At 36.3% G+C, this 22,093-nt stretch overlaps 3 protein-coding genes across 3 annotated transcripts; 2 read left to right on the forward strand and 1 right to left on the reverse strand.

Moving 5' to 3' along the window:
• Positions 1-849: 849 nt before the first annotated feature.
• Positions 850-3,907, forward strand: LOC133856516 (subtilisin-like protease SBT1.2). Its single transcript, XM_062291567.1, has one exon. The coding sequence runs from the start codon at positions 1,387-1,389 to the stop codon at positions 3,688-3,690; it is 2,304 nt and encodes a 767-aa protein (XP_062147551.1). The 5' UTR covers positions 850-1,386; the 3' UTR covers positions 3,691-3,907.
• A 397-nt stretch (positions 3,908-4,304) lies between these two features.
• LOC133856517 (photosystem II reaction center Psb28 protein) lies at positions 4,305-6,251 on the reverse strand. The gene is made up of 2 exons (XM_062291568.1): positions 6,056-6,251; positions 4,305-4,968 (listed from the first exon to the last, which is right to left on the reverse strand). Exons 1-2 carry the CDS (start codon positions 6,126-6,128, stop codon positions 4,490-4,492), a joined length of 552 nt encoding a protein of 183 aa, XP_062147552.1. The 5' UTR covers positions 6,129-6,251; the 3' UTR covers positions 4,305-4,489.
• A 7,483-nt stretch (positions 6,252-13,734) lies between these two features.
• On the forward strand, positions 13,735-18,540 carry LOC133857644 (bifunctional TH2 protein, mitochondrial-like). The gene is made up of 6 exons (XM_062292929.1): positions 13,735-14,156; positions 14,276-14,384; positions 15,492-15,782; positions 15,923-16,337; positions 16,469-16,735; positions 17,784-18,540. Exons 1-6 carry the CDS (start codon positions 13,984-13,986, stop codon positions 18,194-18,196), a joined length of 1,668 nt encoding a protein of 555 aa, XP_062148913.1. The 5' UTR covers positions 13,735-13,983; the 3' UTR covers positions 18,197-18,540.
• Positions 18,541-22,093: the final 3,553 nt, after the last annotated feature.

Genomic DNA, 22,093 nt, shown 5'->3' on the forward strand with positions numbered 1-22,093 from the left:
AAGGTGTTTCTTTAGAATACTTTTGGTTAATTAAGCATTAAATTTGAAATGTTTTTTTTTTTTTAATGTTCAAAATTATATGAATTTTATTTTTATGGAAACATAATAGATACGTATCACACTAACAATATCATAGATTCCTACTTTTAATCCTATTATTAATACTTTGATAATCAAAATCCAGGTTTTTCTCTTGCTATTTTTTTTTTTCTTTACACTTCTTTCCATTTTGTTTGTGAAATTTTTGGTTGAGCAATTCTTCATTTAAATGTTTATGAGATTTTTCTCTTGCTATATATATAAAAGCTTAGTTCTTCCTTAAAATGACATAAAATGGTGACACGTGGTATGAACCCATACTTTTTAGTGACTAAACCGGTCATTTAAGTATTGAACTGATCTTTTAAATAAAATTGAACCGGTCTATTTAATCATGTGCATAGCGCGGGTTATAAGCTAGTAATAATAAAAGAGAGAGAGAGAGAGAGAGAGAGATGAAAAAAAAAAAAGAAAGATTTATTGGTTGATTGGTAGTGTCACATTAGCAAAGTGAGACAAAAGCGTAACGTATAACATTTTTTTTTTCTTCTTTTTTTCTTTTTTAAGAAAATTCTTGAAGTATTGTCACGTGGGTTTGTAAGAGATTGTAGTAAAAGTTGTAATAATTCACATGGTAGTGCCGATCAACATTTGGTTTTTTTTTTTTTTTTTTTTTTTTTTTTTTTTTTTTTCACAATGACCGATTCAAGGATTAATTGATAGTGCATAATGCTACATCAATGGCATGATATAAATGTTGTTTATAACCTTACTTTTTTGCCATAATAAACCATGAATGAAGTCAAGGAGAGACGCACAAGCTGCAGAACAGCAGAAGGAAAGGAAAGCCAAGAAGCAAATGAAGTCAAGGAGTGACGCACAAGGCTGCAGGAGGAAAGGGAAGCCAAGAAGCAAGCCAGAGAGCGTGTGCATAAATGCACTCGAAACCATGCATTTATTGACAACCATTTTCATTCTTTCGTCAGTACACTTTCTCTCTTTACCGTGGATGTCACAGCTGAAATTCCAAAAACATCATTTGTGGAACAAAGATTCACAGAATTTGAATCTAACGGGCCTCATATTAAATGTATTAAAGCTAACCAAAACATCTCGTGAAGCTTAGAAGCAAGCAGCTCTATAAGCTCCTCCAAGAAACCAGAGCCTCTCTGTGTCTGATCCCCCCAACAAAGGATCCTCGTGATGGAGAGCCCTTACGTTTCACGAGTTTCATATTTCATACTCAGAAGCCAAGATTTGAATCCTCTCCGACTCCTTCAAATACCTCACAATTCTTCCACAACATCATGCATCAAAGCCCAAGCATCTTTGTCTTAATCTTCTACCATGGAAGCCAAAACTCAGCTCTGCTTTTCTACCCTTTTCCTCTGTCTTGTTTGCCTCAATGCCAGCACTCTCCAAACCTACATAGTTCAGCTCCACCCACATGGTATAAGCAGCTCCTTGTTCACCTCCAAGCTTCTCTGGCATCTCTCATTTCTTGAACAAACCCTTTCTACCGAAGAAGACCCTTCTCTCCGCCTTCTCTACTCTTACCATTCTGCCATGGAAGGTTTCGCGGCTCAGCTGTCCGAGTCCGAGGTGGAGTCCTTGAAAAAGTGGCCTGATGTCATTGCAATAAGACCTGACCGGCGGCTCCAGATTCATACTACCTATTCTTACAAATTCTTAGGACTAAACCCCTCAAGAGGAGGTTCTTGGTATAACTCCGGATTCGGTCGAGGATCAATAATAGGGGTGCTCGATACCGGAGTTTGGCCTGAGAGTCCAAGCTTTGACGATCTTGGAATGCCTCCAGTTCCCAAGAAATGGAGAGGCATTTGCCAAGAAGGGCAGAGCTTCAGTTCCTCGAATTGTAACCGGAAACTCATCGGTGCGAGGTTCTTTACTAAGGGTCACCTAGTGGCTTCCAAGCCGTCATCACCAAATATTGTTCAAGAATATGTGTCTCCAAGGGATTCCCACGGACATGGAACCCACACTTCCTCAACAGCTGGGGGAGCTGCAGTTGGAATGGCAAGTGTTTTCGGTAATGGAGCTGGTGTGGCTCGAGGGATGGCTCCTGGCGCCCACATTGCCATGTATAAAGTTTGCTGGTCCAATGGCTGTTACAGCTCCGATATCCTGGCTGCAATGGATGCTGCTATTGGAGACGGAGTTGACATTTTCTCCCTCTCTCTAGGTGGCTTCCCAGTGCCAATCTATGAAGATAGCATTGCAATTGGCAGTTTTCGAGCAATGGAGCATGGAATTTCAGTTATTTGTGCAGCAGGAAACAATGGACCAATCCAAAGCTCAGTTGCTAATGAAGCTCCTTGGATTGCTACCATTGGTGCAAGCACGCTTGACCGAAAATTTCCAGCTATAGTTCGAATGGGTAATGGAGAAGCCCTCTATGGAGAATCCATGTACCCTGGGAACCGGTTTATGACTGCCGGAAGAGAGCTGGAACTGGTTTATCTGACAGGTGGGGACAGTGGAAGTGAGTTTTGCTTCCAAGGGTCTCTCCCAAGAGCAAAAGTTCGAGGCAAAATGGTGATATGTGACCGAGGAGTCAATGGACGTGCTGAAAAAGGTCAAGTTGTGAAGGAAGCTGGTGGTGCTGCAATGATACTGACAAATACAGCCATCAATCTGGAGGAGGATTCAGTTGATGTCCATGTTTTGCCTGCAACACTGGTCGGTTTTGATGAATCGGTTCGCTTAAAGGCTTACATAAACTCCACAAGAAAGCCCACAGCTCGAATCGAGTTCGGGGGAACTGTGATAGGGAAGTCCAGGGGTCCAGCAGTAGCTCAGTTTTCAGGAAGAGGACCAAGTTTTACAAACCCTTCAATCCTCAAACCAGACGTGATTGCTCCTGGGGTCAACATCATTGCTGCTTGGCCTCAAAACCTAGGTCCTACTGCCCTTCCAGAAGATCCTAGAAGAGTAAATTTCACTGTCATGTCCGGGACTTCCATGGCTTGTCCCCATGTCAGTGGCATTGCTGCTCTTATCCACTCAGCCCACCCCAAATGGACCCCTGCAGCTATTAAATCTGCAATTATGACAACTGCTGATATAACTGACCATTCAGGGAAACCTATAATGGATGGTGACAAGCCAGCAGGAGTTTTTGCCACTGGAGCTGGACATGTGAACCCTGGAAAGGCCATCGATCCTGGGTTGATATATGATATCAGGCCAGATGAGTATATCACTCATCTATGCACACTTGGATACACAAAATCAGAAATTTTCTCTGTTACTCACATGAATGTGAGCTGCCATGAACTTTTGCAGATGAACAGAGGTTTTAGCCTTAATTACCCCTCCATTTCGGTAATCTTCAAGCGGGGAATGACAAGTAAGATGATCAAAAGGCGACTAACTAATGTGGGGACTCCTAATTCCATTTACTCGGTGGAAGTAAGGGCACCAGAGGGAGTCAAAGTCAGAGTTAAACCTCAGAAGCTAGTTTTTAAACAGATAAACCAAAGTTTGAGTTATAGAGTATGGTTCATATCAAAGAAGAGAAAAGGAACAGAGGGGGAGTTTGCACAGGGAGATTTGACTTGGGTGCAGTCCAGCAATGGTTTTTACAGGGTTAGAAGCCCCATTTCAGTAACTTGGAAGAATAAGCAGTAGGGCTAATAACAGTAGTAGCATTACTATAAGTGTGGTCCTTTTATGTAAAATAACCTACTGTTATTACTCGGAGGATTTATGTTCATGAAGATTTGATGTAAGAGTTTGTTTTCTGAGTTTTGGTATAAAAATTCAAAACAAACTCAAAAAGAATGTGCCTTTCTGCTGTCCACAGAGGCAGATGAATTAATTATATGAACTTCTAGTTTTCTGAAAAACTGTTTGGACCTTAAATTTTTCACTTTTAATGTCTCTTTATGGATCCCCCCCTTAATGAAGCAAATAGGCCGATATGAATGTGCATAAATCTGCAAACTTAAATCTACTTATTCCTATCATCTTTATTCTCCATTCAGCAGAACAATCTATAAAATTTCACACTAGCACAAAGGTTTAAAAAAACAAATAAGGCAGATACATATATAAGCCGATATATTGAGCATCAGGGCTGCGTTTGGAAAGAAGGAGATGAGTTGACAATAAATGCTCTTGATCAAGTTGCTTAATACGGGGCAAATTTAACACGCTAAAAGAGATTGACCATTATCATCACATTGACATAAAAGGCAACAACACAATAATTAATTTGAAATAAGAACTATATCTAACTCGTGTAAGAAACAAAAAAATGAATTAAACATCTCCAAAACAGTGCAATTTGTTAAATGAGAAGGAGCATGCAGTATTTTAATATCCACGTGAACCAAGTCCTCCCAAGCTTCACTTGATAAATTACAAAAATCAACATCATGACAGATGAAAGTGGAGATTAAGACGAGAGAAAATGATATACGTTGCCTCATTTTTTGATGAATTGCAAGCCATTCTCATTCGAGTATCTCTCCATGAATCTCATGAATCTGTCCCACTCTCGTGGACTCCGCATTATATACTTAGCTTCAATTCCTGCAGGCTTTCCGTTGACAAATTTGGCATTCACATCAACTGACTGAAGAACCCCTTCCTCATCAATCATGTAAAAGCCAGTGATATCACCAACTTCACCGGACGAATCAAAAACTGAGGGTTGTTCAAACCTGAAGATAGCCATACCATTTGTGCCATCTTTTGACTGGGTTAACCTCACATCTGGAACCGTCTGTTCATCAGTGCCTTGGATGAACTGAATCTTCGGTTTGACCATCATTGTAACGGGCCCACGGGAGTTCCGTCTTAGAGGAGATAGCCTCAGACGAGGCAGGTGAAGACAGGGTAGGCGAAGAGATCGGCCATTGAATGAGGACTGTGCACTTTGATGAACAGCCCAAGATACTATACCTACAAACATTAAGTTATTGAGTTTAACCTGGAAGGATTGCCAATTTCTACAATTTCACATCTTCTAGTGCTATAATGATATGTCCGAATCTCCCACTTGAAACACACTCATTGACATAAAGATATTGCAATAATCTCCAACATGGAATGTGGGTGTAAAAGATGCTCCTCGTTTTAAAGGCTGGTCAGCCAGACCACTGTGACACAATCAGTTTCATATATTGAAAACGTTCTCTAAAAGAGTCCTAAAATTGGAGGGATCTTATAAGACAAGAGTTCCATATCCCCTTCAATATTTTTTATGCCTTCTGTTGCTTCCTCAGATTGGGTAGTTGTCCCCTGAGACAGATCCTTTCTTCTATACGTGTGATAATTATTTCTTTGTTAAATTCCTTACCATAGTACATTTTTTTGGATGAACTACCATAGTACATTTACATAGACACCTACCCATATACGCCCACACCTTTACACGTGTGTATGTGCAAGCCTTCCAGATATACTAGGACAAATACACACCACCAAAACTCTTCAGAAGACAAAATATTCGTGTGAGACGAGCAACCTCCATCTTGCAGGCCTGTTTAGTGCCAAATCTTCCAACAGAAGTGAATATTTTGATGATTCACCAGTGATTTTGGAGTAAACTTATGTTGTTCTTTCTATAAACACAATGAGTTTGCGAACTACAACATGATAATTTTTTAGATATTTATCGAGTTTAAAATCATAAGGAACCCGACCCATAAATGATAAACCATTAGTTTCCCAAACTACATTCTCATCCACTTATACACCATCAAATTCTTGAACAATTTCCAGCAAAACCTAAAAACCCATTTCACCTATACATGTTCCTCCACCTCTGAATCCCTCCATCCCTCCAAAAAGTGGGAAAAAAAAATGGCATAAAAAGAGCCCAAACTATGCCAAATTTAGCAGAGAAGCTACATAAAATGCAGCATTAGTAAACCCCACCTTGCTAAAGACTCAAAAGTGAGGAGCACTTGCTTTTCCATTTCACATACCAGAAGAAGATAATGTCAAAATAATACAAATTTCTTGAAGAGAAAGACAATAAGGGTACCTGAGGAAGAGCGTGGCCGCTGCAAATAGTGTGAGACTGGAGATGCCGATGCAAGAGAATGCAGGGTTGCCATTGTCTCGGGAGAGAGAGAGAGACAGAGAGAGGGAGAGAGAGTTATAAAGGAAGAGATGGTGTGGATTGTAGGCAGTGTGGTGTGGAAAAACGACAGCCATTCACTTGGAAACAATCTTAGCTTTGCAAAATGGATTGGTCGGAGAGAGATAGGCACTGAGCTTATTTCTGGTACGCACCATGCAGAGTCAGTCAAAGCACTGTAACTGGACACGTAGAACATTAGATTTTTTTTTTCCCCTTAAAATCTACATTATTATTTTTAATTAAATCATTTAAATTTTATCATCACAATATTTATCATAATCAATATATAAATAATAAAATTTAAATTATTTAATTATAAATGACAGATTAAGATTGGATTCGGCTCACAATTTCGTAGGCCAAAATAACATTTTTAAACAATTATGATTTAAAAAATGTGATTTTTTTTTAAAAAAAATTGTACGATTTTAAAGGTATACTATTGCAATTGACCGTATCCAAACTTGGATCAAGGAAGCATGCGAAATAAAGGAGAAGTAAGTCCAGGTAGGCCCATATGGGCTAGTGGCCCATCGTTTAATGAGAATGATGAAAGTGTGGTCCATCCCATATATTCACAGGTACATGAATGCTAAATTGCGATTTTATCAAATATTTAATTATATTTTTTTAAATTATGCTTTTATTAACTACTTTTCAAAATTGTTATTTTTTCAAACGGCATACTTTAAAACCGCTAAACCGACCGCTGTAATACTATTGATTTTATTTATTTTAATTCCGATTGGATAAATCAACCTAAAAAGTCATTTCGCTTCAATGGTATACAAGTTTGAGCACCAACAATAAGGCCTAATCGACGGCCCAACTTTATACAGTTGTGCCCAGTAATTTGGAGTAATTCTAGAAATCACTCTTGTGTCCCTTCAAGAATGATGTGACTTTTAAAATTACAATTCGATCAAAATTCAATAGTAATTAATCATAAATTTAATAGTGATTTTAAAAGTCACATTATTTTTTGAAGGATACAAGAGTGACAAAAATGTAACTTCTAGCATTACTCAGTAATTTCTCTTGTACCTTGTATTTATTTATTTATTTACTTTTACTAATTCTATTAAATTTGTACTTTAGCTCAAGGGCAATGATGTTATATACTAATGAAGAAATCCTAGCACTATGTTTGACAAACATGATTAGTCTAATCTAATACATGGGATGATGTGGTCCTTGCTCCTAATGGGCACTAATTACTCATTATTTTTTCTTTGTTTCTTTCCCTTTTTCCCTTTTTCCCTTTTCTTCTTTTTACACTCATTGATGATAACATTATTCAAAGCAATTATTGATGGTGACATTGTTTAAGGAAGTAATTAAGGTGAGGCATCTCCATGTTTATCTCTTAATTACAACCGTAAATTCATTGTTCATAGCATAGATTTCGAAATGGTGACATCAACTTTACTCACTCTTTTTAATACTTAACAAAAGTCCACTTATTAGATTATGAATAAATGATGATCAAGATAAGAACCGACATTTTTAAATCACGAATAGCTCGGTATCCATTTTGGCTCCGGGCGAAACCAACTTGCTAAATTGATTGGATCCATAAATTTTGAGGCCTAAAATGATAATTTTAAGACATTTTTTTTATATATTTAAAATTTAATTAATAATATTTATTTAAACTTCTATTTTATAATTTTAAGACATTGAACACTAAAAGAAAAGCATTTATACCCAACAAATCCTTTTTTATCATCCATCAAGAAATGATCATTTGCTATAGACTCAGCATTATAATAACCTTTTCATTCCTTTCTCTAGTTCTTCCTAAAACAATCTTACTCTGCCACTGGCGATTTAATATGGTATCATAATAATAGTTTTGAATTTGAATTATGACTTCATAATTTATTTTTATTTCAGTTAAATATTCTACGTATTAGACCTTACTTGTTGAGGAAGAGTTTGACCAACACGTAAGAGAGAGTATTAATATATTAATTAAATAAATTAATTAATTATTTCTTATAAATTTAAGCTTTCGAGACAATCGGTAATTTAAGCAATTTTCAATGTGTACTTTATGTTAACCATTTGATTAATAATCTAAGGAAAATGTATAATCAATCCATGTGGTTTACTTGATTGCAATTAGCTCCTTGTTGTATCAAAATGAACTCAGAGATCCTTGAGGTATACCAAAAAAACAATTTACCTTCTACAGTCAAATTTCGTCCACTAAATTAACAGATTCCGATAGTGTGACACATTAGAACCAATAAAATTATGACATGTGTCATATTTAAGTCAGTGTCACACTAACAGAATTTGTTAATTAAGCTAACTGAATTTGACTATAGGGAGTAAATTGTTTTTTTAGCATACATCAGGGACCTCTAAATTTCTTTCGATACCACGTAGAGCTAATTACAAATTAAGTAAACTAAGAACACTAATTTTACTTTCTTTTTTTTTTCCCCAATAATCTAAGATAAATCGACCATCAACTTCAGTTGCCAGCTTCCAATTTCAAAGCTTACTAACTTTTGAAAGTTCCAGGCTTCCAGCTCATCTTTCATATACATGTGCCTTTTTTTTTTCTTTTTTTTTGGGTGTAGTACTGTTTAGTGTTTAGACCCATCTACTTGGGGCATTTTTCATGAGAAGAGTAGCTCCATATTCTTGACATAAATTATTACCATAAAGAACACATGAATTATAGTGTTAATTCTGCTGTTGACATACTGTTAGCCACATGCTAATTGGGCAGAAAATATGAGAGGGCTTGCTAGCTAGGGTTCTCTTTTTCTTATTAAAGTATTTACCATATATATGTGTGTGATTCTTGTTTCACTCTATGTACTTTATTTTTCTTAGAAATATGATCATTTGTATTGCAAATACACTCAACTTAATTAATAAGAACAAAATGTCGACTTAAAGGGCACTTGCTCGTAGGCCTCGAAGGTCGAAGAACCCCAAAATCTCTTATGTCTCTTTTTCTATGCTTTCGCTGTAATATTCTTTCGTTTTTTTATATTTTATTACAAATTTTTGCAGTCACAATTCTCAAAATGGATTTGATTCTTGTACAATACCAATACAACAACTGTACAACAACCCCTCACATGAGGGTGGGCCCCAGTATGTGGGACCTACCCTCATCTTCTTTTCTTGGTCTGATATCTTGTGTTATATTTAAAAAAAAAAAAAAAAATTATAGTTCTATGTGGGTATTATTTCTAAACGATAGTTTAAGATATCAATTTTGTTTCTAGTTATTATCTACATTGAAGTATCATGATTCATGAGGAATAAGCTTTTTAAAGCAAACATAAACAGAAGAAGTATGCACCACTACAAACAAAATGCTACTTTTATTATTATTATTATTATTATTGGTAGGCTTCTACAGTTATTATTATCAGTATTATTTTTAGTTCTTTTTTTTAATTAAAAAAAAAATAGAAATTGGCTCATATCTCTTAAGTTTTGATCTCGTGACATATAAGGACTGGAGTTTTTAATTTTAGGGTTAAATACCCTATTGGTACCTGAGTTTTACGTGATTTTAAATTTAGTACCTCAGTTTTATTTTGTATCATAGGTGGTACCTGAATTAAGGGTAAAAACCCATTTGGTACCTTTATTAGACTTTCCGTCCAAATTTTAACGCCTCTCCGCTGTGGTTGACACGTGGCTCTACATAAAAAAAAATTAAAAATTAAAATCTTTAAAAAATGATTAAAAATAATAAAATTTTAAAAAAGAAAAAAGAAGAGGGGTGGCGGCTCAGCCACCCCCTTGGCCGGTCTGGCCAGTAAGGGGTGGCCGAATGGGGTGGTTCGGCCACCCCATGGTAGAAAAAAAGAAAAAAAAAAAATTATGGGTTTTGGCCCTTGGGGGTGGCTCGGCCACCCCCAAGGGCCAAAACCCATAAAAAAAAAATAATAATAAAAATTGAGGGTTTGCCCTTGGGGGTGGCCGAACCACCCCCATGGGCCACGGGGGTGGTTCGGCCACCCACAAGAGCCAAAACCCATAAAAAAAAAAAAAAAAAAAAATTTGAAGGTTTGCCCTTGGGGGTGGCCGAACCATCCCCGTGGCCCTAGGGGGTGGTTTGGCCACTCTCAAGGACCAAAACCCATCAAAAAAAAAATTGAGGATTTGCCTTTGGGGGTGGCCTAATCACCCCCATGGGCCACGGGGGTGGTTCGGCCACCCCTAGACCGGACGGCCACCCCCAAAGGGCATTTAACCCTTTGGGGGTGGTTCAATAGGGTATTTAACCCTTAATTTTAACATATAAAAATATAAGCTTTTGACCATGTAATAAATAAGTCACTTGATCAATTTTTTCTACTACTTTTTAGTGGTTAAAGACTTAAAATATTAGCCGACATCTTCTCCATGTTAGACCAATAAAATCATCCCATATGTATTAAAAGTCACATCATTATACAATGCATGCCTGTAAATAAAAAAATATAAAACATAAAATATATATATATATATATATAAAGAGTAGAAGAGTGATTCCTCACCGCCGCATATTATCAGGGTGGGGGAAGGTTAATTGAGCTACCCTCACCCCCACGAGGAGGGTTGGCCACATCCTAGCAATGGAGGATAGAGCCACCCCACCCACTTCCACGGGTGGTACTACCCCCGGCGCTACGGGGTGGAGCAAGAAGCATTTTTTTTTTAATTTTTTTATTATTATTATTATTATTTAAAAGCATATGTGACATGTTTTTAATACATAAGATACATTCTTTCGGTTCTCTCTCTTTTTTCTTTTTTTCATTTATGTGGCGGAAAGCCAAAACTCAAGAGATATGTGATAATTTTTCTTTTTATTTTTTTACAACAAGATTCCCCATGCATGCTTAGATACACAGATAAATCCTAATTTATAAAACTCTTGGCTGGATCCTAACCCATATACGAGATAAATTTAAAAATTTAAAACGACACAAACAACATGGGGTGCACGACAACTTGCTGACTCAACCATTCTAACCCATATATCAGATAAATTTAAATACTTAAAACGACACCAACAATATGAGGAGTACGACAACTTGCTGACTCAACCGCTCTCATCGTGCTATATATATATATATGAGACCAGAGTAATTCTACAAGTTTCTCGTGTATTATTCTTGTGTTTCTCAAAAAATGAGGTGGTTTTTAAAACCACCATTTGATCAAAATTCAATAGTAATCAATCACAAGCCCAATGATGATTTCAAAAGCCACATCATTTTTTTTAAGGATATAAAAGTGATACAAGAGGGACTTCTAGCATTACTCGTAAAAAAATCATGTTCTCGGGAATGCTATCAGAAAATCTAGTTGAAGAGGCTCATTGCGCTAAGCTATGAGCGTGAAGCTTCGTGCTCTTTTGAATTGGCCCGGACTTGAAAAGGGGAAGTACTTAAAAAATAGGAAAAACTTCATTTATAATTCATGATATTTCATCGCTTTTAAAAAAGTGTATCCAAACTTTAAAAAATGTCAATTTAAGATATTAATCTTACAATTTTTTTTTTTTTAATTTCAACCGTCCGTTAGAATTTCCTCTTAAATCTTATAAAAATTTTCATAATACCTATGTTTATTTTTTTAAAACAAATATATATATATATATATATTTTTTCAAAATTCAGACACGTGTATTTTTACAAATTTCGTTAAATTCAAACTCTCGGCTTCCATGATTCAGAAAAGTGGCAACAACGACCTTTCTTATATCACGTGATAATCTGGTAGCAGTTGAAGTTTGATTTTGGGGTTTTGCTAGAAGGCGACGATGAGGACTGAGGAGGGTGCATGTAAATAGCAATGGAAAAGTTGGAAAAAAGATTCAATTCTGGGCCATCAATGGACCATTTCGTATGCTCTACCTGTCCCCATATTTGCATATATATATCTACGTACATATGCTCCACCTACTGCTAATTAAAGACAATTTTGGACAACTTTATTATGTCGGTCACGTTTGCTTCGACAGCCATGCTTTTGAAAGATGGATATATATATATATATAAAAGATAAGATTAAAGGTTGTATTGGTAAATTTTAATTCAACCTAGGGGTGGACCTAAGTCCATCTTCCCAACCCATAAATTTTTTTATTTTTTATTTTTATTAAAAATAAAATAAAATTGTCCCCCATGCCAAAAATCATGGTTTGCCCCTTATTCGACTTATTTAATTTAAATGGTTAAAATTTTTAACCTTAATTCACTAGTTTCGTGTTGGGTTTGTGAATTGTGTAAAAAATTATTATTCTTATATGTCGCATGTCGGATTCAATTATTGTCGAGGCATGGGTATCAAAATTATTTCTTTAAGCCCTTTAACCTTAATCTATAATCTCTATCAAAATATTAATTAAGTAAAATACAAATAATAATTTCAAAAGATATCCTTGGTTCCAATATGGAAAATGTAATAATCAAAAGAATTGTGTTATATTCGTATATATTATTATTATTATTTTTTTAAAATAAAATAAAATATGATAAATATCTAGGGCTAAATCTTTTACCGGACATGTGGTTTAACGTGAAATCAAATAGACCCTTCGTTTATAAAGGTATAGTAGATAGTACATCTGAACATCTAATAAACACAATTTGTTCTTTTGTCTATGTTTTGCCCAATAATTTAACGGTGTGTCACGTCAAACCAATTAGCTAGTGATTGTCACGTGTCCCAAATGCTAGATTAATTGTAACACTCCGGTCTCATATTGAGAAGATGAGTAGCCCACATAGAGTGTAAGATTTATAAAGATAATCATGAGTGTTAAGTTCAACATTGCCTAGTTATTAAATGAAACTGGATTTTATAAAGAATTCTAAATAAACTTCAAATTGACCAATCATTTTGGGTGATAACGCATATGTGATTAGCGTTTTTTCCTAGATTATTACATTAATATTATTTAATATTAAAATAAAGAAAAAAAAAATTAAGGGTGGCTCGATCATAGGAGGTGGTTTCGACCACCCAATTTAGTCATTTGGGGGTGACGGAACAACCTCAATGTCCATAGTATGGTTCAGCTACCCTTTGGCCATCATAAGGGGCGAGTCGACCACCCTTAAATTTTGTTTTTATTTTTTAATTATATAATGTTAACATGGTGTATAGAATATATGATAATTGCTAATTAGTTTGACGTAGTACCCCCATTAAATTATTGCACGAAACATGAACAAAAATATCAACTGGATTTATCATATTTCATAAGTTTCATGACCAATACTTATTAAAAACGAAAGGTATGTTTGATTTCCCGTTAAACAACAAATACTAAAAAAACTAATTAACACAAATATTTAAGAAATAAAAAATAATAAAATATTTCGTAGTCATACGCTTTCTACGCCCACAAATGCATCTCATAATCACGAGGGGACCACGTAATGGCCATCGTTGACATCGTGCACGGCGTACGCGCACTTTATCCGAGTCAGCAGTCCCAGTGGGACCTTCTACGTGACATACGGACACACGTATCGTAGCCCTCCCAAGTTTCAAAAATACCCAATCTACCCCTCCTTCTTCCACTCTTCTTCTTCCCCCACGGTCAGTCCCCTTAGTTGACCGCCGGCCCGGGCATCTCATTTTTCCCGCAAATTTGGACTCTTATAAAAACCAAACGTGAACCATAATCCAAACCACCAAACTCTCTCTCTCTCTCTCTCTCTCTCTCTCTCTCTCTCTCTGAGACTCTGTGTTTGTTAGTTAACGGGTCTATTCTCGCTTCTTGGCGATTTCTTGGAGGTTTTTGGAATCTCGGAAGATCGGTCGGTGAAACGACGTCGTGGAGAGGGATCGCGATGGTGGAGGAAGAAGGAACGGCGAGGCGGCTCTGGATCAAGTTCCGAAACGATTCTGTTTTCGCCCTCTACACACCCTTCTTCGTGTGTCTGGCCTCCGGCCAACTCCACTCCGAGACCTTTCGCCGTTGCGTCTCTCAGGACGTCCCTTTCCTCAAGGCCTTCGCTCAGGCGTAAGCTCCTTGATCGATCATAGATACCATGCGTACATACATATATGCATATATACATACATCATACATACATGTTACGTGTGTGGTGAAATCGGAATCTGAGGATTCTTGGATTGTAGGTACCAAATGGCGGAGGACTGCGCAGACGATGACGACGACAAGAGCGCAATACGCGACTTGAGGAAACGCGTGGTGCAGAGGCTTAAGGCGCACGATACTCTCGTCCGAGTAAGCTTTACCATCTTTCTAATTCTATTTGTTCTCTTTTTCTCTTAATTCTCTTTTTCTTTTATTTTTTAATCTTTTAAAGTTAAGTTCACTAATTTTCTGTTTTTTTTTCTTCTTTGTTTCTTTATTTTTTAAAAATAAAATTATGATTTTTGTGTTTATTTTCTTGATTTGAATTCGGTTTGTCTGTTATCCATTTGTGTCAGGATCTTTTTGAGTAGGTCCTGTTTGGCTCCCGAGAAAACTGAACCGAAAGAAGGAAACTAATAACTGAAACTTTTTCTTTTGTTCCCTTTTTTTTTGTTGGCTGCCTCTCCACTTGATCAGAGAAAAGAAGATTAGGAAAGCAATCGGAATTTCTAGATCCTCGTCATACTTGTTTAACTAACCAAATCTTGGAATTCGTTTCGGTTGTTACACATTTCTGACGATTTTGTTTTCGCTGTTCATGTTTCTTTTTGTGAATCTTGATGCTTAGTTCGTTACTCTCTTGCATTCTCATTCCCACGGTTTTAATGAACCATCAATTGGCGTATTTTAGTTTCTCATTTGCAAGATTGCTCTTTTAAATTTATACACACATTCGAACATATATGTGCTTCTTGGATATGGTGTGTGACGTATAAGCAATGTTATCTTTTAAGACTGTGAAATGTAAGGAACAAAATGATAGATTTGATCATGATTATTATGGCCATCGCCAACATATTCTGATTAATGAAAAGAATTAGTGCCCGGTAAAGTCATATGAGTTTATGTATTTCTAGCCATCCCGTTATTAACTAATCGATGGATAAAAGTGTTATTTTGGCATTGATCTCTGTTTGTAGTTATTATGAACCAAATCATTGTCCTTTATTTCATTGGCCATGGTGATGGAATTGGTGAGCGCAAACTTTTGTTCATGTTACTGAGATTATTTTTATGTTGATTAGCCGATGTCTGTGGGAACCATAAGCAGTCTATTGCATGGGCTTAGTTTTCTTGTAGACCGGTTACCACTAGGGTTGAGAAATGCTGAACTTCATTCGTCCATTGCAATGCTTCCTTTTAAACTATAGTTTTGGCTATCAGCTTCAGTATAATATTTACAAGATTACCATGCAGGAATGGGGCTTTGAACCCCCAGATGAGAGCATTTCCGACAATGCAAGAGTAAAATACATAGAGTTCTTATTGGCTGCTGCCTCAGGGAGAGTCGAAGGAGAAACAGTTCCTGATAAAATTGCAACTCCTTTTGAGAGGACAAAAGTTGCTGCTTATACTCTTGGTGCTATGGCACCTTGTATGAGGCTCTATTCCTTTATAAGTAGGGAGATCCAGGCTCTTCTACATCCAGATGATAGCGGTCACATTTACAAGAAATGGATTGAAAGTTATTCTTCTCAAACTTTTGAGGTCCGTCATATTATCAGCTGCATTTAACCTTTTTGTTCAAACCTTTAGCCAATCAGAAAAAAAAAAAAAAAAAAAATGTTGTTGGAGTTGCAGCTGAAATATTTGTCATTATTACTCAGTAATCTTCTTTCTGAATTCAGGCATTTGCTTTGCAAATTGAAGATATGCTGGATAAACTTAGCATTTCTTTGACAGGTGAAGAGCTTGAAGTCATAGAAAAGCTATATCATCAAGCTCTTAAACTTGAAGTGGATTTTTTCGCTACTCAGCCAACTACTCAGCACACTATAGTCCCCCTGGCTCTTGTGCATGACCCTGCGGAACATCATCTTAACATATTTTGTGACTTTGACTTAACATGCGCTGCTTTTGATTCCGCTGCTATATTAGCAGAGATTGCAATCATAACAGCACCGAAGGCTGATTCAGATGGATCTGAAAACCAACTTATTCGAATGTCATCAGCTGACTTGAGGAGCACATGGGTTGCTCTTTCCACCCAGTATACTGAAGAGTATGAACAATGCATAGAAAGCATGACAGATGGCAGAAAAGGTTTGATAACTGATTAGTGGGATTACTTCTTGATTTATGCCTTGTACTTTGAGTGTAATATGCTGAAACATTTTGAAAGTTAGTCAAACGAGATATTTGCTGAATAATGACTATACTGTTTGTATTTCTAGTGGAACATTTTGATTATGAAGGTCTGCGTAAAGCCCTTGAACAAGTTGCAAATTTTGAGAGAGAAGCAAATACAAGGGTGATTAACTCAGGAGTGCTTAAAGGTTTAAATCTTGATGATATAAGGCGGGCTGGCCAGCGTCTCATTCTTCAAGAAGGTTGTAGAGGGTTCTTTCAGAAGATTGTGAAAAATGATACTCTGAAGACTGAAGTTCATGTTCTCTCATACTGTTGGTGTGGTGATCTCATTAGGTCAGCTTTCTCATCAGGTATAATTTTCGAATATACATGTATATTTTACTGTGTAGAGATACATATCTCTATACATGACACATGCAAAGAAACATAACGTCAAAAGAACCTTGAAAGAAAATATTTATTAATGTCCTTGATTCACTTAGATTCATTTGTACATGAGGGTTGTTGGTGGCAGTATTTAGCTTGATGTACAGTTTTTTATCTGCATATGTTCTGCTGAGCTAAGATGACACCTGATCTCTTCCTCATTATCCTCATAGGATCACCGCTCCTACACATTACATGAGCTGTTCAACCCTTACAGAAAGGGGCTTTGGGAGTTCTTGAGTAGCGAATGATGCTTTCTTGATCAATAATGTGCTGATTGACAAATTCAAGATAAAATGTTTATTCATGAAATTGATAAAATAAAAATATTTATGAATCTTGATATCTAGAGAAGGAATGGTGATGGTGATGATGGAATGACAATAATAATTATGAAGCCTATGACCTGGTTTGAAGAGAAGCGAAGCATAGACAGTGGGCAATTAGCTGAAATACATAAATATAATATGAGGGGATGCCCCAGGGAAACCAGGAATGAATATCATGTTCAATTTAGTTATAAGAGTTAAAATGTTATCTCAGACCTTGTGAAACTCTGTGATCTGGGGTGAACTTGGGATAAGCAATCCATTGTTGTTACTAGAGACACATATTCATAAATGCTGTATTTATTTACTGAGGCCTAAGGCCTTCGATTGATTTCTCCTGGAGGCTCTTGAAAAATAACAGTAGATTCTGCTTTTGTACAAAATATTAAAAAATACATGGGTTGTAATTCCACTCCCTTTTGAATTAGAATTTTTGACATTCTAATACTTATAGTGATGAAATTTCACGCCTTCTTTTGGCTGCTTGTTTTGGAAGCTGAAGGGATGAGATCCAGAGTATGCTGATTGCATGTCCCTTTCTTCTAATAATCTTGTTGCAATATTAGACATGTTCATCTGAACATACTCTTTCTCTTCTTCTTATTGTGTGTTGGCATACAATGATTTCTGTTTCGTTGAGCAGGGGATCTAGATGAGCTAAAAGTCCATTCAAATGAGCTTAGTTTTGAAGAATCAGTCTCTACGGGTGACATTGCTAAGAAAATTGAGTCTCCCATGGAAAAGCTTCAAGCCTTCAGTGACATTCTAAACGATTGCAACAGCAAAGGGAAGCGCTTGACAGTTTACATCGGTGGCGATGTGGGCGACTTCCTTTGCCTGCTTCAAGCAGATGTGGGCATTGTAATTGGTTCAAGTTCAAGCCTAAGGAGACTGGGAGAACACTTTGGTGTTTCTTTTGTCCCATTGTTCTCCGGTTTGGTGAAGAAACAGGGAGAACTCGTTGAAGATGGCTCCTGTATTTGGAAAGGGCTATCTGGCATTCTTTATACAGTCTCAAGTTGGGCTGAGATACACGCATTTCTTTTGGGATCATAAAACCTCTCTAGCTCTCTCTTTCGTGTTTTGTTATTGTTAGAAAAATTCCCAAGAGAAATTCATTGCACAGTAGGACATACATAGAGTAGAAATGGTGGCTACTTTTATCCAAGGACCACAGGTCGGCCCTTAGTCTTTTTTTCTTCAGGGTCTACCACCCAGAAATATACAGAAGTTTTCCTAGAGTAAAAAAAATATTCTAGGAATAGAGTCAGATTACTCATAAGAATCTCTCCTTTTTCTTTTTCTTTTTCTTTTTTCATTCATCTCATGTATTCACCTTCACTGTTGTATGTGACTTGGAAGCTTCAAACTGTTAATCATGATGAAGATTTCAGTAGCAACTTGTTTGTCTGATTAGCTTTTTTATACTGATAGATGTTATGATCTGCGACAAATGTTGGGAGCAGATTTTAAATTTTGTATCAAGTTTATAGGTACTACTTTGTTCGGAGAGATGCCGAGCTTGTTGGACGGGCAGGGCTGGAGGTAGAGAGGAAGACTGACTGAGCACAGGCAATGATGGCCTTGTTCCCCTCATATTAATCCACTGGAAAACAAAGAAGATTCAATATCAATAGAACTCAAAAGACATGGTAAATTAGCTGAATGAATAGGACAGTCTTCCTTCAAATTGGGTTGGATAAATTGTTTTTAACTCAATCTATTAAATTAATATCTATCTTAGCACGTGAGAGTCACACTCTAAGGACAAATGTCAGTTTAATAAATCAAGTTGTCCTATAACTACCGGAGGGCAATGATAAACGTAAAAAATAGGAACTCTAGTTAGGACTCAAAAAATTGTATAAAATGTCGTCTTCAAACTATCATTGGGGTTGCAATATTCATTTATTACACAAAAAAAATGACGAAAATACTCTTATGATAAAAGATTTAAATGAAAATATATATATATATATATATATATATATTGAGGAGAACATTACAAATTGCGATAAATGTACTTTCACCGAATTCAAAAGTCCGTACTCTCCGGCCCAACATGTCATAAGAATGAACCCAGAGAATTGTCAACTCCATCATCGGGCCATAAGCCCAAGCTCCAATTCTTAACACCCCCCCCCCCCCCCCCCAAAAAAAAAAAGAAAAAAAAAAAAAAGAGGAGCTATATATATATTTGTTGATCAGATTTGCCTCTTCAACGTGGGTCCCAGATATATTAGGGCCCAAAAAAAACATGCACGTGGCACATGTGCAATCAGTAGCACAAATATGATCCCATTTTCACCTTCTTCTCCGATCATCTCCAACTCGATCTTCACAACTAGATGAAAGAGTGGTCTTTGGGCATAAAGCCATGTGGACGCACGTAGGCCTTCACCCCCCTCCAAATCCAATCATAGGGAAGAAGGGACTTCCCAAGGAAGCCGCTGTTTCACATGGCTGCCTCAACAGGTAATATTAAAAAAATTGCACCATTTTCACTCTCTTCTTTTTTTTAAAATAATAAAAAAAGAAAACAAATCCAGCAGATCCACATGGTGTGCATGTGAAAATGGCATGGAAGAGGCAATGGCAGTTGGTGGGCTCAGACCATGATTGATAATGTGCATCACTTTCCTCCCATTTCCTCCTCTCTTTGCTGCTCCCTCCCTTTGTTTTTTTATTCTGCTTTTGATTTGTGCACACCCCCATTTTTCTCAAATTTATACCCATCTTTTTTTTTCCTGACAGTTTTCTTTTTTTAAAAAAATTGAGTAGGAGAAAATTCCTTGTAATCAGTCTATTAAACTGATAGCTGTCCTTAAAAATATATGATTCTTACGTGCATTTTAATAAGATTAACGGAACATGCGAGAGTCGGAGCAAGATGAAACATTTTAAGGGTTTAGATTAGATTTTGTACATGTTGATTACGTAGCCATGTCATTTAAATTTTTTAAATGATATGGCAATATGTACACCGTCAGATGTTGTAAAATTTAAATAAAAACTACGAAATCATTTATCTCTATGTCACTTCAAATTAAGAGAATCTTATTTTGTAAGAATCACGTGCTCTTAGAATAAATGTTAATTTAATTGATCTAATTAAAAGAATTTTCTATAAACCAACTTGGAGAAAACTGTGTTTCTCTTTTCCTCCGAAATACTCATTTTGACATAGGACCACAAACAATTTTATAATGTTCTAGATTATGGGTAAATGATTTTTTTTTTTTTTCCCTGTTTGGATGAATGGAAATGTTTTATTCAATATGGAAAAGAAACCAAAGAAAAAAGAAAAGGAAAAAACAACTTGTTATATTAACATTTGATGTGGCCCATATCAATTCATCTTTTGACAAAGAGAAGAGTTTTGTTTTTGTTCTATGTCTGCTTCACCCTATAACATGGAAAGATTCCTTTCTCTTAAATCTTAATCATAACTAATAACTAACATGCTCGTCGAGCAATCAAGGCCAATTAACTATTAAATGGATGATGTGTCTGATCTAGTGGTGCTCTTAAAATATTTCCAGGATAATGTCTACTTTCCCATCTAAGATGTCTACAATTTGTGTGTTCTCTTTTCTTGCCAAATATAAATTTAACAGAGTTACATGTATGTTCCAACCCAATACGGAATTCGCATGTTAGACTTGAGGGGTCTGATCTATTTAAAAAATTGGGTCGGATTAAGATTAACCTATATAATTTTATACCTATGTCTCGACACGACTCGAACCCGACACGCGATATTGGGGGTTAACAATTTTCGACACAACTCGCAAACTCGACACGAAATTAGCAGGTTATGATTGATAGGTCTAGCATGTTTAATTAAATGGGTCAGATTGTGACTGCCATATATATATATATACTTATGTCTTAACATGACCTGAACCTGACACATGACATTTGGAACTGATAATTTTTTACACCACCCGCGAACCCGACATGAAATTAGCGAGTTAGATTTGATGGGTTTAGCTCATTTAATTAAATGAATCAAATTATAGTTGCTCTATATAGTCTTATATTAATGCCCTGACACAACCTAAACTTGACACGAATTGCCACCCTTAAATAAAAATGAATAACGATTTTTATGTTTTGATGAACATTTTGTGTTTTGGATTATTTGTTAATCTCTTTATCTTAAAAACAAAAAACAAAAAATAAAGTCGTTAGCAAAGATGGCCAGGGGTATTGGGGGCTAGTTTAATAAACTAATTTTCTCACATGGGTTTGATTTTGATGTTAGGTTTGATCACATGTACATCAATGTCCTTTGTTGGATCCCCGACCTTTAATCTTTATGCTTCATAATGTGATTGTGGGTCCACCTTATGCATCATTTCTGAATCTTTGTCATACTTAGAAGTTACCCTTTACCAGTGGGCTAATCTAAGATGAAACCTAAATCATTTGTGCATGCAGGGCTTTGAGTTCCACTTCCACACTCGTGTAAGTTGCTTAAAGATGGCTTTTTTTAACAATAATCTATTCATCCGTGTACTAGGTGAAGATTAACAAGATGGGACCCATTTTAGAATAGGGTATAAGCATTGGATCGGGATTGGCGAATTCGTTGATCGAAATGCAGCCCAAGATGTGATAGATGCCTTCTCTCAATTGACTGTCCGAATTAGCAGATAGCCAGCTTGCCATAATTTGAGGGAATCCCGGTCCATAAGCACCCGCTTCATTGTAATAAATCAATTGAAATTGCCTTATTCCAACTTTGTATAGCTAATAGGAGGAGCTAATCCATCACTTTTCCTCTCTCTTTTAATAGTCAATAGAATTTGAACCCACGACCATAAAATAAGAAAATGGACAAGAAGCACATTACAGTTAATCTTCTTCATTTCACTGCTATGTGACGACTATTCTATTTTATTGCATTTAATGGCGTACATAACGTCACATCATTTAAAAAATTTAAAA

This window comes from Alnus glutinosa, chromosome 14 (genome assembly GCF_958979055.1).
Source record: "Alnus glutinosa chromosome 14, dhAlnGlut1.1, whole genome shotgun sequence".
In the NCBI taxonomy this organism is placed as follows: domain Eukaryota; kingdom Viridiplantae; phylum Streptophyta; class Magnoliopsida; order Fagales; family Betulaceae; genus Alnus; species Alnus glutinosa.

What these genes read in the sequence shown, in the direction of transcription:
- LOC133856517 (XM_062291568.1), bottom strand. Translation starts at nt 6,128, where the DNA reads ATGGCAACCCTGCATTCTCTTGCATCGGCATCTCCAGTCTCACACTAT. An exon ending in GCGGCCACGCTCTTCCTCAG is followed by an intron (nt 4,969 to 6,055) that starts GTACCCTTATTG and finishes TAATGTTTGTAG; the next exon opens with GTATAGTATCTTGGGCTGTT.
- LOC133856516 (XM_062291567.1), top strand. Translation starts at nt 1,387, where the DNA reads ATGGAAGCCAAAACTCAGCTCTGCTTTTCTACCCTTTTCCTCTGTCTT.
- LOC133857644 (XM_062292929.1), top strand. Translation starts at nt 13,984, where the DNA reads ATGGTGGAGGAAGAAGGAACGGCGAGGCGGCTCTGGATCAAGTTCCGA. An exon ending in CGCACGATACTCTCGTCCGA is followed by an intron (nt 14,385 to 15,491) that starts GTAAGCTTTACC and finishes ATTACCATGCAG; the next exon opens with GAATGGGGCTTTGAACCCCC. An exon ending in ATTCTTCTCAAACTTTTGAG is followed by an intron (nt 15,783 to 15,922) that starts GTCCGTCATATT and finishes TTCTGAATTCAG; the next exon opens with GCATTTGCTTTGCAAATTGA.